General features: G+C 41.7%; 1 protein-coding gene across 1 annotated transcript; it reads left to right on the forward strand.

Annotated features, from left to right (window-relative positions):
* Nucleotides 1-11536: 11536 nt before the first annotated feature.
* Nucleotides 11537-15713, forward strand: LOC128616964 (uncharacterized). Its single transcript, XM_053639874.1, has 4 exons — nt 11537-11832; nt 11916-12237; nt 14062-14225; nt 15517-15713. Exons 1-4 carry the CDS (start codon nt 11787-11789, stop codon nt 15711-15713), a joined length of 729 nt encoding a protein of 242 aa, XP_053495849.1. The 5' UTR covers nt 11537-11786.
* Nucleotides 15714-16716: the final 1003 nt, after the last annotated feature.

Below are 16716 nucleotides of genomic sequence, written 5' to 3' on the forward strand. Positions count from 1 at the left end.
ATGATTTAGGTACATAGCCAGTACTAAGGGAAGAATTGATTATATTTAAAAAGCGGTTCAATTACTCCAGGACAAATCTGTTTAAAGAAAGATGTAGGTACAGGATCTAGTATGCAAGTTGATGAATTCACTGAAGAAATTATTGTAGCTAGTTCGGTCTCTCTAAGAAGAGTAAAACATTCTAAACATTGATCTGATATTGCTATATTATCATATATAGGGTTAGTTATAATACTGTCTGGTTTTAATTTAATAGCCCGAATTTCACATCTAATATTTTCAAGTTTACCAATGAAAAAATCCATGAAATCTATGTAATGATTGTGTGCTTCTTTCTGTAGTGGTTTTATTCCTAGTTAATTTTGCTACTGTGTTGAATAGAAATCTAGAATTGTTTTTGTTATCTCCTATTAAGGTGGAGATATAGACTTTTCTAGCATCGCTAAGAGATTTTATATAGTTCAGTAGGCTCTCCTTCCATGCTGTTTGAAATATTACCAATTTGGTTTGACGCCATTTACGTTCTAATTGTTGAGTGGTCTGTTTTAAGGTACGCGTTTGATCGTTATACCAGGGTGCTAATTTTTTCTCTCTAATTAATTTTCTTTTGAGTGGAGCCACTGTATCTAGTGTGTAATGGAGTGTTGACTCTAAGCATTCAGTCGCCTGATCGAGTTCTATCGGATCAGACGGTGATCCAAATCTAATTGATGTCTCTGCGAGGTTATTTATGAAGCTCGGTGTAGTAGCTGATGTGAAAGTACGTTTTACGCAGTAGCGAGGCGAGGTGGAAATATTATGATCAATACGTATTATGAACGAGATAAGATAACGGTCTGAGACAACTTCAGACTGCGGAAAAATTACAATATTTTCTATATTTAATCCGTATGTTAGTATGAGGTCAAGAGTGTGACCACCATTATGAGTAGATCCGATTACGTTCTGATTGACCCCTACTGAATCTAAGATGGACACAACCGCTGTTCGCAGAGGGTCTTCCAGGTTATCAAAATGAATATTAAAATCACCGACGATTAACGCTTTATCTACAGAAACAACTAGGTTTGAGATAAAGTCTGCAAATTCACTAAGAAATTCAGTATATGGCCCTGGGGGTCTGTAAATAATAATTAGAGGAATTGACTTATTTTTTTGTGGCTACATAAGTTATACTGGTATAAAGAATTTCAAAAGAATTAAATTTATGACTAGGTTTTTGTGTGACGCCTAGATTTTGACTATGGATGAGACCAACACCTCCTCCTCTACCAGTTGAACGAGGCTGATGTATATAACTGTATTCAGGAGGACTGGCTTCATTTAATGCCATGTACTCGTTTGGTTTAATCCAAGTTTCCGTTAAACATATTAAATTACATTCCTGATCAGTAATGATTTTGTTAACAATAAGAGCCTTAAACGCAAGAGATCTAATGTTTAATAGTCCTAACTTCAGATTAAAAGTGCTGGATGTGCATTCAGTATGATCTAATTTTATGTTAATTAGGTTACTAAAACAAACCTTCTGAAATTTTCTATGTATTTGTAATATACGTAATGTAATGTATATACGTAATTAAATATATGTAATAGTCCTAACTTCAGATTAAAAGTGCTGGATGTGCATTCAGTATTATCTAATTTTATGTTAATTAGGTTACTAAAACAAACCTTCTGAAATTTTCTATGTATTTGTATAGCTCGGGGAACAGACACAGTCTCTATAGTATGTACTACAGGTGTTGAACTATTAATTGAACATTGCATATGATGAACATTGTTATTATAGGAAGATGTACTTACGGAAGGCAGTCACTTGGTGTGTAGCGACTTGGAGATATTGTCTGACAGCAGTTCCGCTCCGAGGCTGCTGGGGTGCAGGCCATCAGGACGAAACAACCTAGGACGCTCCCAGAACAGATTCCAGTTATTAATAAACAGCAGATTTTGTTCATTACACCAGAAAACTAAACAGTCATTTAAAGCAAGAAGTCTACTGAACTTTTCAGCTCCACGTCTGTATGTGGGAAGATGTCCAGAGACAATGATCTTCGCGGTGGGTGATCTGCCTCGTACCGTCTCGATCAGGCTGGCAAAGTCCCTCTTCAGAAAATCCGTCTGCCGCAGCCTGATGTCGTTTGCCCCGGCGTGCAGTACAACTGCTCCAATGCACTTGTCCTTCTTCAGGATCCCGGATACCTGCGCAGTGACATCAAGGACATGAGCACCAGAAGAACAATGTGTGTGCACCTTACCCTTTGTTGAAGTGACGTGGACGTTTCGCACAATGGAGTCCCCGACAATCACAGCGTTTGGTCTGGTCTGACGGAGAGGGGCGAAGCAGTTCCTGGTTGGTATCTCGAACATCGGAGGTGGAGAGGTCCTCGCCCGGGGTACGGCTCTCGCCTTTCGCTGCTGGTGCACCCAAGGTCCGTGGTGAGTCGGCGCAGGCGTGACGGAGACCTTGGCTGGAAAAGTCTTGGGTGCACGGTCCCTGCACAGAGAAACACACGGCGTAGAGGGCCTGGGAGTGGTAATACGATGCTGCGTGCTTACCTTGGATGTGTAGGCAGAGGCACAAGATATTTCCAGCACGGTTCTTCGCTCCAGCAGCTGGGCCTGCTTGTCGAGTAGGCCGCAAATCTGTTTCTCCACATCTTCCAGTTCCAGCAGCACCATGTGCAGCTCGAGCGAATCCTCATCTGCACTCAAAAGCAGAGAAACAACAGACATATTTGCTTTTTAAAAAACAGCGGCAAAATAAAATAAAAAATAAAAACAGCGGTAAATGTGATAAATGTGAAATGTAAACAAGGCTAGCGGTAAGGTGATGCTAGCGAGCTACAAGCTAGTCGCGGATGTTTGTAAGACCCAATAAAACTTAGCGACAGCGCAAAGTTATGATTGTTTTATCTAAAGTAGTATCAGTTATATTTGTAGACGTTGTAAAGAAATAACATAAGGTAAAAAATATATAATTTTAAAGTATAGAGATTAGAAAAATAGCATCAGCTAGAGGGACACTGCTACCTGCGACACTTCCTCAGAACTCTTTCTGTTCTCAGCCGAAGTTCCCCTGCCAGTTTACCTGCTGGAACACAGACGAGAGTGGGTTAGAGAGTGTGTGCAGCTTACCTTCTGTCCCGGCGTCCTCCTTGCCTCAGGCCATGTAGGCCTGCCGCACTCGTGCTTCCTTTGCCCCCAATGGCGGTTTCGGCAGATCCAGCGTGGGGAGGACATGACCTGTTAGCCAGGTTTGCTGGGTCTTCTTCGGCGTCCCCTGGTCCAGTTCGGGCGTTCTGGGCTCGTCCTCGGGTGTCCCGTAGTCCGGGTGGCCTTGGTGGTGCTGTCCCTCTTCGCCAAGCGCTAGGGTGGTCAGGGTGTGTTCCAGGGTGGTCAGAAGTTCCCTGGGTGTCCCGGGGGCTTGTATTCCCATGGCCTGACGTTCTGTGGGTGTCAGAGTCTTCAGGAACCGGTCCATGGCCACCCTCTCTACAACCTCGGTGGCAGAGTGCAGGTCTGGCTGGAGCCACCTCTTGGTGAGGCTGCCCACATGTCTTGGCTCCTGGCCTGTAGCTCCACTGGTGGAACTCCGCTGCTGCCTGGAGGGGGTTCCGATACACCATGCCAGGATCTCTCTCTTTACCGCTCCGTAGTCCCCGGCGTTCTCCGGAGAGAGGGCATAGTAAGCGGTGCGCGCCTCTCCGGAAATCAGCGGGCCGAGGATGTGCGGCCACTCTTCGATACCCCAGCTCTCCTGCTGAGCGACCCATTCAAAGGCTTCCAGGTAGGCCTCGATATCGTCCTCTGGGGACAAGTGGGGAAGCAGGTCCTGGACTTCTCGGCGGGGATCAGGGTGAGGAGGGGCGGCCACAGAGGTCATGGCTTTCAGGGCCAGCAGCTCCTGGGTTGCGACCTGTAGGCTCTGAGCGAGCTGCTGCATTATCATCTGTTGCTGGAGGCTGGCCTCCATTAGTTGCTGCAGCAGGGAATCCATCTATTGGGGAAGAAGAGAAAAAAGGAAAAAAAAAAAATTTTATAGGGCTGGGTCTGTGCTCATGCCCGCATCCTCCACCAGTGTAGGGAACTTAGCCAGTGGGGGACAGAGCACAGACACACAGGAGGCAGTTTCAGTGTCTCTCTTGGAGAAGTCTTTATTCACCACCGGGTTGTGAGAGGGTGTAGGTGTGCATGTGTGCGTGGGTGTCGAAGTGGGGGTGTGATGTGAAGTGTTTCGTCACGGTGGGGTTGCCTAGGGCATGCTGGGGGTTTCCCGAATAGCGGGGTTCCCGTCTTGCCATCAGGAGAAGCCGAGGGTGCAGCCAGGGGGCGGAGTCTTCGCTCGGGTCGGGATTTTCTCCAAAACACACTGCAACGGTTATCACATGTACACTGAGAGCCTCCTCTCTCTTGCGAGTGGAGTCTCCCCCCTTTTATACTCTCCCGTCACCTGCTGGATGGTGGAATTTTCCCGTGCCGCCCGCCATTCAGCAGCCCTGTATGTGTTGGCGGCCCCACCCCGCTGCCACACGTTCTCCGGCTGTCCAAAACATTGGTGGTGCTGAAGCGGAGCTGTCGCTTGGGCACCACAGCGGCAGTCGCGGGAGGAGCGATCTTGGTTTCTTGTGCGTCGGCCGCGGGCCTGTCGCCACACAAGTTAGTTCCCGTTATCACTTACATCAAATAAGTTATAAACTGTTGTTCTGCCTCAGATGCTCTTTTGTCTCACTCTCAAAATTAATAAGAAAATAAAAAGCAGGTTGACATGTTGCTGAGAAATAAGATAAGTGCAAAGTCATCTGTTCTAAAGAGTTTTCTGTGTCTGAAAACTTACTGAAACTGGAGACTCCTTCCATAAACGTTACATATCCCATTAAATAAAACTTCATCAAATCTGTTTCATTCACACATAAGGACATAAGTTTCCCTTAGCAGCAGTGTTACTTTTAAAATCTAAAACTGTTTAAGTCAATAAGCAAGCTTAATAAATGATACAAATTCATACATTCATCTTCTGTAAGTGAGAAATTTTTGGTGGTGACTTTATCTCTAATAAATATTCAAAACAAAAAGACACAACCAATGATATTAGTTATACCACAGCCCTGTAGAATTCCCAATACTGATTATTTGGAAGGGCAAATGTGATCATTCTAACATGGTAACGGATCAACTCCATCACACCACTCTGACGCTGAAACAAAACAAAACAAACAAACAAAAAAAATAATAGTCAGTTAGTGTGCATAGATGTATTTATGCATTATGATCAAATGAAAAAGTCACACAAACACGTTAATAAGGTACAGTATCTCACAAAAATGAGTACACCCCTCACATTTTTGTAAATATTTGATTATATCTTTCATGTGACAATACTGAAGAAATGACACTTTGCTACAATGTAAAGTAGTGAGTGTACAGCTTGTGTAACAGACACCAAACACACCTCCAAGACAACCACTGCCTTGCTAAAGAAACTGAGGGTGAAGGTGATGGACTGGCCAAGCATGTCTCCAGACCTAAACCCTATTGAGCATCTGTGGGGCATCCTCAAACGGAAGGTGGAGGAGCACAAGATCTCTAACGGAAGAGGACTCCAGTGGCAACCTGTGAAGCTCTGGTGAACTCCATGCCCAAGAGGGTTAAGGCAGTGCTGGAAAATAATGGTGGCCACACAAAATATTGACACTTTGGGCCCAATATGGACATTTTCACTTAGGGGTGTACTCACTTTTGTTGCTAGCGGTGTAGACAATGGCTGTGTGTTGAGTTATTTTGAGGGGACAGCAAATTTACACTGTTATACAAGCTGTACACTCACTACTTTACATTGTAGCAAAATGTCATTTCTTCAGTGTTGTCACATGAAAAGATATAATCAAATATTTACAAAAATGTGAGGGGTGTACTCACTTTTGTGAGTGTCACTTTTTCTACATCCCTACTGCTGCTGCTGCTGCTGGCAGCTGGACACTGTAAGTGTTTTTAAATTTGAAATAAATATCACTGTGTTGAGCTGATCCAGCCCAGATCCACACTATTAACCCCTGGTCAGTCAATGACTCTGACATGTAAAGTGTCTGGATATTCATTAACTGATAGCAGCTACTGAACAAACTGGATACGACAACCTGCAGGAAAATCTCTGGAGTGGGTCGGACGTATATGTGGTAGCGGTAGCACTTATTACAGTGAGAAACTGAAAAGCAGCTTTCAGGTTTCCAGAGATACGTCCAGCAGCACAGTAACATTAACAGGACAGAACATGCAGACTGAAGACACAGTTGTGTATTACTGCACTCGTGAACCACAGTGAGACAGATCAACAATAAACCTGTACAAAAACACCCTGTACAAAGGCCCGTTAGTCCGCAAGTGCAACATTTATCTATCTAAGTCTAACTAAAAAAAAAACATATAATCACACAAATGACAACAAAGAGTTTAAAGTTATTTTTTAAGAAGTTTACAATGTAGATTTAAACCATATTTCTAACATAATAATGCTACATCTCTAACTTTGCTGCACATTATACACAGCATTGTTAGGTAAAGATACTACAGTATAACAAGTTCTTGTAAGTTATGGAATTATAATAATCACCTCAGCAAATTAGAGTTTGTGTGAAAGTGTGAGAGCATTTTGAGAGGTAGAATTTTTCTATTATAATGATCCCAATATCCTCAAGCACAGATAATAATTATCATGCTAAATTTAATATTTAATCCTTGTGCTTATTACACTGACACTTCAATATTTGAATGAAAATTATAGCATTTGATAAAGAGGCTTCTGTTCCAATAAAAATCCACATATCCTCCATAAGATGAATTTCCACAACATGATTTAAACAGGTGTATTTGGTGTCTGTTATACAAGCTGTACACTCACTACTTTACATTGTAGCAAAGTGTCATTTCTTCAGTGTTGTCACATTAAAATATATAATCAAATATTTACAAAAATGTGAGGGGTGTACTCACTTTTGTGAGATACTGTAATACCTGGTTGGGAAAATGATTTGAAGACATTTGATGATGTTCTATTGTTATTATTCACAGGTGGTGTTGGAGGTGTGGATCTCACTCAGTCAGCCTCTGTGCTCGTGAAACCTGGAGAGTCATTCTCTATCTCTTGTAAGATCTCAGTGTCGAGCTATTGTATTCACTGGATACGACAACCTGCTGGGAAAGCACTGGAATGGCTTGGACATCTGTTTGACGGTGGTAGCACTAATCTCAAAGACACAGTGAAGAGCAAGATCGGTTTCAGACAGGACACATCCATCAGCACAGTTTATTTAAGAGGACAAAACTTTCAGACTGAGGATACGGCTGTGTATTACTGCACAAAAGACACAGCACTACAAACTCATTGCAGCCCTGTACAAAAACGTCCCTGTTCATTTTCCTCTCTCTGCAGTACACTTGTCTCCAGGGGCACCTGCTATAAATGAGCTAGCAGGGCTGAGACCCCTCTGTATTTCAAAGTTACAAGATCATCAACATGTTTCATCTTTGGCCTCCACATTCATGTATTTGTTGTCCTGAGGTGGATATACATTTAATCCATCATTAATAATATGTCAATCCATTGCAAATCTTTTCTGCAGGTTGTTGAATCTGAGCTGTGTAAAGTGGATGTTGGTATCAGTGATAGAAGCTCCACACACTCAGCTCAGTACAAAACACACATCTGCAAGAAGAGAAACAAAGTGTAAATGTTTTTGCACCTATAGAGGGCAGTAGCTCACTTCTACTGAGGTAAAACTCATGAAACATTTAAAGGAAACATTTTCTCGAATGGCCAGGGTCTGGGGTTCGATTCCCGCCGGGACCATGTGTGTGCGGAGTTTGCATGTTCTCCCCGTGCTGTGGGGGTTTCCTCCGGGTACTCCGGTTTCCTCCCCCAGTCCAAAGACATGCATGGTAGGCTGATTGGTGTGTCTAAAGTGTCCGTAGTGTATGAATGGGTGTGTGAGTGTGTATGTGATTGTGCCCTGCAATGGACTGGCACCCTGTCCAGGGTGTACCCCGCCTTGTGTCTGAACCTGTCTCCAGGTTCCCCCGCGGCCCTGAAGAAGGAGTAAGCGGTAGGAGATGGATGGATGGATGGATTTTCTGGAATGAGAAAAGACACAAGTATTCTCTCTCAGAATTAGGAGCAGAAGCATCCTCTAAACAACAACAGCAATAACATACACAACACATCAATTCAGACAACTTATGTAAATATAAAAGACAACATGAAATGTTGAATGAAAGTGTTCAGTTGCCAATTAAAACATTCTGAGGTAATTTATTCATTGTTTCTAATATGTTAAATAATAATTAACAACCATCTCTAAAGTGATGGAAATTAATGAATCAGAACTTTGAAGGTTAGTTGCATGTACGCTAATTATTAAAAACAACCACTAAGCTGAACTGGCAAACTGTAAAATGCGACATCGCTCTCATCCTTGAGACATGCAAAATCAGCCTGTGGAGGTTCATATTATAGACCTGACTCTATTGGTTAAAAGGAAGTCTAGGCAAATCCATCCTGTTATTATTTGCTCTGCATAAAAATCATCTTGTTGCTCAGCTAAAGCTCATATCATCAAACTGAATTACAGAACTTCTAAACATCACAGAGTTTGATTATGGGGCTAAGCATGTTAGCACATGTTAGCATGCTAGTCATGTTAACACGAGGTATCTGAGACTTCTTTATATGTTTACTAGCGAGTGTATGATTTAATGCATCAATAATTATTTTTGACTGTTTTATCTGGCAGGTTTTTGCAGTGCTGAGATCAGACTGGACTAGTATCCTGCTGTGGTAAAGAGACCTGGAGAATCTGTGAAGATTTTGTGTAAAATAAGTGGATATTCAATGACAAGCTACAACATACACTGGATTCGACAGAAACCAGGGAAAGCTCTGGAGTGGATTACCTTGATGAATACAGGCAATAATAAAGCAACATATGCAGAGTCTGTGAAAAAACAGCTCATTTTTACAGAGGACATCCCAGCAAGCACATAGTACTTAGAGGCCTGAAGACAGAGGACACTGTGGTTTATTACTGTGCCCGACAAACCACAGTGACTTGAGCTGAGGAAGCAGCTGTACTAAAACCACACACATATTTTTGAACAAGTCGTTACTGTTGTCATTTATGCAAAGAATGAATATAATCCCCTCTTACTGTGGTTAATAAACTGCTCAATTACAATTCTTTATATTACAAACCAGAGACAAATGAATGTGTATTATACTCTGTAATGTTTTCTTGAAGGAGGTGATGTGTTACTGCTGCATTCAGACTCTCTAAAGGCCAGGTGTTATCTGTATACTGTGCATTTGGCTTTAACAGCTTTAATGAGCTTCATCTTACAGTTCTCTAAATTACACTGATAAATTGCATCTAAATCTCCCCATCTGCAGATATGACAGATCACATAAATTGTCTTCTTTGTTACCAAGAAAGTATGTTTACTCAATGCAGTCCTGCATTTTTAAAACACCCTGGATGTGACACCATATTCACACTCATTAACACCCAGGGGCAATTTACATTAGCCAATTCACCTACCAGCATATTTTTGGGAGGTGGGAGTAAACTGGAGAACCTGGAGAACACCCACACAGACATACAGAGAGAACATGTGAAACTCCTGGCAGACAATAACCTGAGGTCAGGATCAAATTGGGGACCTTGGAGCTGTGAACCATCGATGCTAACCACTGCTGAACAATTATCCAAATCAAAGTGTTTTATTTCAGTTGGTAAATCCAAGCTGTTCTGTAGTTATCCTGAATAACCAAATGATCACAATGTCTCTGCAAACTCTGCAACAAAATACAAAAAAATACCTAATTTGATAGATGCATTTGTTTCACATAAGTATTTAGTTTGTTTTGGTTTAACAAAAGTTATTAAACAAAACCAAATATAATATAAAACATGAAAGCTTTACACATCCACATACACACGTTTAGCCTCTAGAGAGGAAGTTATACATGCTTAAAAAGATAATAATGTTTTTTAAAAAAAAAAACACACACAAAATATGGAGATTGTAACTGTTGAAACAACTAGACATTGAAAAGTCATGTCACATCTACAACACATTTTTAATACCAAAAATATACCACAAACTTAAATTTCATTCCCAGAGTGAACAAAAGAACATTCATATTCTCAAGGCTTGGACAGAAAAATATTTTATGTAACTATATTTTTGCCTCACTAATATCAAATTACCTACATTTTCCCTCCCATATACAACTCATATTGCTGTAATTGATGATGTTTTATTTGAATATCAGAATATTTTTTATAGTAACTCCTCTAGGGGCTGAACATGCAGATGAGACTTTCCCTTTATAAGCACAGACTCCAGTTGCATTATTTCCACTTAATTTAGACTTTTTTCAGGAACAGCCATGCAACCACAAATCATTTACTGTTTTATTTTGACATTATTGACCATAACATGTGAGTAAAAGCATATTTGTGCATGTATCACTAATATAAATTGTGTAATTCTGTAAGACTATGAAATGATTAAATGTATTTGGCAGGTTGCGGATGTCAGACACTAACCGAGTCTGAGCCGGTGGTCGTTAAACCTGGAGGATCTCATCAACTCACCTGTACCTACTCTGGGATTAGTGATAGTGATGCAGTTATATCGTGGATTAGACAGGCTCAAGGAAAAGGCCTTGAGTGGATCTCATTCATTTCTGCTCCGAGTGGTAGTACTAAACAATACTCTCAGTCTGTTCAGGGAAAATTCACCATCTCCAGAGACAACAGCAAGAAGCAGGTGTATCTGCACATGTCCAGCCTGAAGACTGAAGACACAGCTGTGTATTACTGTGCTCGGACAACACACTGACACAAACAGCTGCAGTGCTGTATAAAAACTTCACATTCACTTACAAGTTCATTTATTTTAAGTGAAGCTCAAATATTCACACCAGAGTCACACGTTCTATCTAATCCACAGAGCTTCATACTGTGTGTATAAAATGTTCCAACAGCTATTTCAAACTGATGTTTTAAAGTTCATTCAGATGAAAATGAGGGTGTGTGCTGTTCAGATGGATTCTGGGATTTGTGAATTTACCAGTTACATCTGGTTCAGCCCAGACTGTAGATTTGTGCAGCCTATCAGTGAGAGTGGTGTCAAGTGATAACACAGAGTGACACGTTCCCTAAACCTGATCTCCTTAACATGCCTTCAGCGGTGACTGAGAAGGTGGATGTCTACCCTGACCTAGAACCTCAACATGAAATCAGTAATTCCTCTCTGTATCAGTTAAAGCCTCTAGAGTACAGACTAAACAGAATGAAAATGATTTGACTGCATGGGGCATTTTCTATTACACAGTTTGATTATAATGTTAAATATAGAGCCCAGTTTTAATGCCACCAATAAAAAGTTTTAGCTACATGCTGTTCTGAAAACACTAATATTTCACTGTGTGAGTGTGGCAATTATGGAAGCAGTTATTCACAGCAGTTACTGTATTTTAACAGCCTCTCTTCTATGTCTATAAAATAAAACTTAGAGATTACATTTACCAGGAAATTTGTACAAATGAGAAAATATCTGTCTTCATGTAATACTCTAGAGTGGGATGTGACTCTGATTAACAGCTGCAGAGCTGCTCTCAACACAGCTTCTCTGTAATATTTATGCAAATCTCCACCTCCTCTTGTAATATTAGCACCGTGCTTATTTAGAGAGGAAGCGGTTCTCATTAATCCTCCTTCAACACAAACATGTTTACTTCAGCTCCACTGCTGCTGCTGCTGGCTCTCGCCCCCTGTGAGTGTTTGTATTTAAGCTTTATTACTTTATCTGATCCTTTCAGTTCCACATGTGAACCTTTTCTTTTCCTCTTTTCACAGCTGTGTTCTGTGCTACTGAGCTCCTCCAGCCAGACTCAGTGGTTATAAAGCCAGGAGAAACTTTAACCATCACCTGTAGAGTGTCTGGAGCTTCTATCACTGATAGCAGCAGCCACTATGGAACAGCTTGGATTCGACAACCTGCAGGAAAATCTCTGGAATGGATCAACAGCATTTATTATAATGGGGGTATTAATAAGAAAGATTCACTTAAAGACAAGTTTGTCATCTCTCGAGACACATCCAGCAACACAGTAATATTAACAGGGCAGAACATGCAGACTGAAGACACAGCTGTGTATTACTGCGCTCGTGAACCACAGTGAGACAGATGAACAACATCCCTGTAAAAAAACACCTCATACAAAGTCCTATTAGAACTTATGAATGACAATATGTGAACGTTATAACAAAATTATCACAAGGACAACACTTTTCCACCCAAGTCTAAATGGAAAATAAACAAATAAATACATAAATCATCTATAAGACAAATTCAGTTATTGTTATGAGTAGTTTGTAGTATAGATTTTAAGCAGTCTGCCGACAAAGCCATGATCTCCAACATTGCTGCACATTCTACATCAGTGGTCTCAAACTCCCGGCCCACAGGCCACTTCAGGCCCGCCTTCCCCCTCAGTCCGGCCCGCGACGGGATGCAAAAAAAACATATATATATATATATATATATATATATATATATATATAAAATCTGGCCCGCCAAATCTAATGATATTTTATAGCGTTTTCATGCCAATTCAACCTATCGTTTTGAAATAATTAAAATAAAAACACAATTCTGTTTTTTTAAAAATGCATTTCGTTTGTTATGGCAAGGTCAAAGTTGGCCAAAATGCGTGCAAGGTGCTGAAGAATAAAGATGTTGCTGTCAAAATCAAAACGTAAAGTGGATGATGAACACAGACTGTTTCAAGAAAGATGGACTACCAAGTACTTCTTTCTGTGGAGTTTAATAGAAATCCTACTTGCCTGATATGCAACGAAAAAGTTGCAGTTTTAAAGGAATATAATATCAAGCGTCATTATTGGACTAGTAAGGGCAACACGAGCCACGCAGCTACAGAGAGGTTTTATATCTCAGCAAAGTATTTTTCATAAAGACAAAAAAGGATGCTGAAACTGCAGTTGAGGCAAGTTATGTGGTAAGTGAATTAATCACCAAAGCCGGAAAGCCATTCACTGAAGGCCTGTTTCTGAAGGACTGTATGATGAAAGTTGCGGATATTTTATGTCCAGAAAAAAAGAGCTTGTTCAACAATATAGCGCTATCGGCTAACGCGGTGGCGGAGCGGATCAGCGAGTTATCAAGTGACATTTATGATCAGTTACGTGATAAAGTTAAAGCTTTCCCTGCATACTCTGTGGCGCTTGATGAAAGCACAGATAAAACTGACAGTGCACAGCTCGCAATTTTCATAAGGGGTATTAATGAGAAGTTCGAAGTGACAGAATAGTTGCTAAGTTTGTGTCCATTGCACGGCCGCACCACATCCAAAGATATTTTTCAGGAGCTGTGTGACGTGTTTGAGTGTGCTCGTTTACCATGGAGACGACTGGTAGGCATTACAACCCTTCTATGATAGGCAGAATAAACGTACTGGTTGCACTGGTACAACGAAATTAGAAGAGGAAAAAGCAGGTCCAGCAGTTGTTCTGCACTTCATTATACACCAACAGGCACTGTGCAGTAAGTGCCTGAAATATGAACATGTCATATCTGTTGTCCTGAAATGTATTAATTATATCAGATCCAGGGGTTTGCAGCGGTGCCAGTTTAGGGCCTTTTTGCAAGAAATTGAGTCAGCATTTGGTGATGTACTTTACTGAGGTGCGCTGGCTCAGCATGGGAAATGTCCTGAAGAGATTCTGAGTTAAGAACAGAGGTGAAGAGATTCATGGAAGATGGCAGAATGGATGTTCATGAATTTGATGATCCAAAATGGGTGATGGATCTTGCCTTCCTAGTGGACATAACACATGAGCTAAACCTTCTTAACCTGAAGCTCTAGGGCCCTGATCAGCTCATCACAGCAGCTTATGAAAACACGAAAGCCTTCTCCATAAAACTGAAATTGTGAAAATGTCAGCTTTCTGCAAAAAACCTTAGCCATTTCCCATCATGCAGATCTCTTGTGGAGGAGGGCACATCATTCAGTGGTGACAAATATACGCCTGCTATTGACAACCTACTGCAGGAATTTGATGAGCGCTTTACTGATTTCAAGGCACACCATGACACTTTCCAGCTGTATGCAGACCCCTTCTCAGTTGATGTGGAGAGTGTCCCAAGTGTGTTGCAAATGGAACTTATTGACTTGCAGTGTAACAGTGAACTAAAAACTAAATTCAGGGAGGCACAGGGAACAGCAGATCTCATTGGACAATTTCCGAGAGACTTACCTCCATCCTTCCCAGAACTGTTAAAAATGTTCAGTCGGTTAATGTGTCTTTTTGGAAGCACATATCTCTGTGAAAAAACAATGAACTTTAATAAATGCAAGTACAGGTCCAGGTTTACTGATGCCCATCTTGAAGCTGTACTTAGGGTTTTGACTACAACCTCAATCAGGACAAATGTATCTCAATTGTTTTTTTTGGGTTTTTTTGATCAAGGTTTCTTTATTAACATTTTTCAAATTAAACATATAACACCAACCAAACAGACAGAACAACCCCCCCCCCCTCCTCTTCTCGGCGGTCAGGCAGCGCCTCATGTGCAGCTAGGGAGCGGAGGCTTCGTTCGGGTCCGAGTCTTCTGCAAGGGAGAAACAAACAAACAAACACACACACACACACACACACACACACACACACACACACACACACACACACACACACACAACCAACCAATTAGACAACACGCATATGACTCCAATGCTAAATAAAGCTCGCAGGAAGCCATGTGCACTTGTCATGTGAGCGGAATCTCTCGTGTCGCGCGGAAGAGCGGCCCTTTATACTCTCCCCTCGTCCGCTGGATGGTGGAATTCTCCCGTGCGGCGCACCAGTCATCAGCCGGGGGTGTGTCGGTGGCCCCGCCCCACCGCCACGTGCTTCCTGCTTGTCCACAACGTTGCAGCGAGGCCGTCTCTTCAGCAGTCGGGGAAGGAGCGATTTTTATTTCTTGTGCGCCGGCTATATATAATATTACATATTATAAAGCCAGACCACCATAGAAGAGAGCAAAAGAAATAAAATTATAGACAATGATCACATAACAATACTGTCAGCATCCATGTCTCTGACAAAGAACAGAAAAGGTTGCCGGATTCTGTAAAATTTCCCAGTCGCCCCCCTGACAGTGTACCTAATCTTTTCCAACTTAAGATGAGACATGACTTCCCTGACCCAATGACCATACACTGGTGGAGCAGGATCCTTCCATCTAAACAGTATTAATCTCCTGGCCAGGAGAGTGCATAAGGACATCATGCTGGTCTCGCACCATCTAAAAGGAGTACTCGCCGGGGTCACCCCAAACATCGCAATAAGAGGGGACGGCTGTACTACTCTTCCCAATATCTTAGTAAAGGTCTCAAATATAGATTGCCAGAATGTGTACAGCTTTGGACATGTCCAGAACATATGCAACAGAGTGGCTGGGGCCTGTCTGCATCGACAACATGTGGGATCTACGTCGGAATTAATCTTCGAGAGTCTAGCTTTGGACCAATGCAGACGGTGAACAATTTTAAATTGGACAACCGCATGTCTGAGACATATGGAGGAGGAGAAAATCCCCTGGATTACCTTGCACCAATCAGCATCAGAAATTGATTCGCCTAAGTCCGCCTCCCATTTATTCTTAAGGAGATCTAAGGACGACAAGTCATGCATGCTGAGTAGGTCATAGATAACCCTTATTGTCTGCTTCCTGGCCAGTTTACAGTTAAAAATTGCATCTAATAGCGAATTGGAATGGCACAATGGGAAGGTGTCCGAATTTAAGTCCACAAAGCTTCTAAGCTGCAAATATTTATAAAAATGCGATCTGGGAATGTCATATTTCTGCATGAGCTGCTCGAATGAGACAAAAACGCCCTCAAAATAGAGATCAAACAGTAAGACAGCTCCATTTCTAGACCAAGTAACGAAAGTCTTATCCAACAAAGATGGGAGAAACAGATGATTATTTGCAGTTGGCCCCATGAGTGACAAGTCTCCAAGAGAGAAAGATCTAAACTGATTCCAAATTTTGATTGAGTGTACAACAACTGGATTAGAGGTAAAGCTAGACAGAGGTTGTGCGAATGGTAATTTAGCACACAGTAGGGCCAACGGGAACGTGGACGCGATAGACGCCCCCTCCATAAGTGTCCATACAGGGGCTGCCACACTCTTCCCCCATCCAGTACAACAGACCTGGGCATTGTACGGCCCACGGGCCACATACGGCCCTTTGGTTGACTCTGACCGGCCCGCGTAAGGTTGAGTGGAAATTACAAAATAAACATATTTTCCAATTTTACCTCATGCATGGACTGAAGCTGCATTGCTTTTATTTTGAAATTGTTTTTTTATTCATGTGCATAATGACACAATACGTAAATCAATACGTGCACATGATTGAATCAACACAAGCAGGTCACAAGGCGATTTTAGCCCTCAAAAATGTTCGCTCATGCTAAAAAAAGAAAGGTAGATGCCGAATGCAGGGTTTTCAACAAAAAAATGGACTGCTAAGTATTTATTTACTGAAGTCGGAGGTAAAGCCGTGTGTTTAGTTTGCGGAGAGCAGATCGCCGTGTTTAAGGATTACAATTTGAGTCGGCATTTTGAG

This window comes from Ictalurus furcatus, chromosome 2 (assembly GCF_023375685.1).
Source record: "Ictalurus furcatus strain D&B chromosome 2, Billie_1.0, whole genome shotgun sequence".
Classification (NCBI taxonomy): domain Eukaryota; kingdom Metazoa; phylum Chordata; class Actinopteri; order Siluriformes; family Ictaluridae; genus Ictalurus; species Ictalurus furcatus.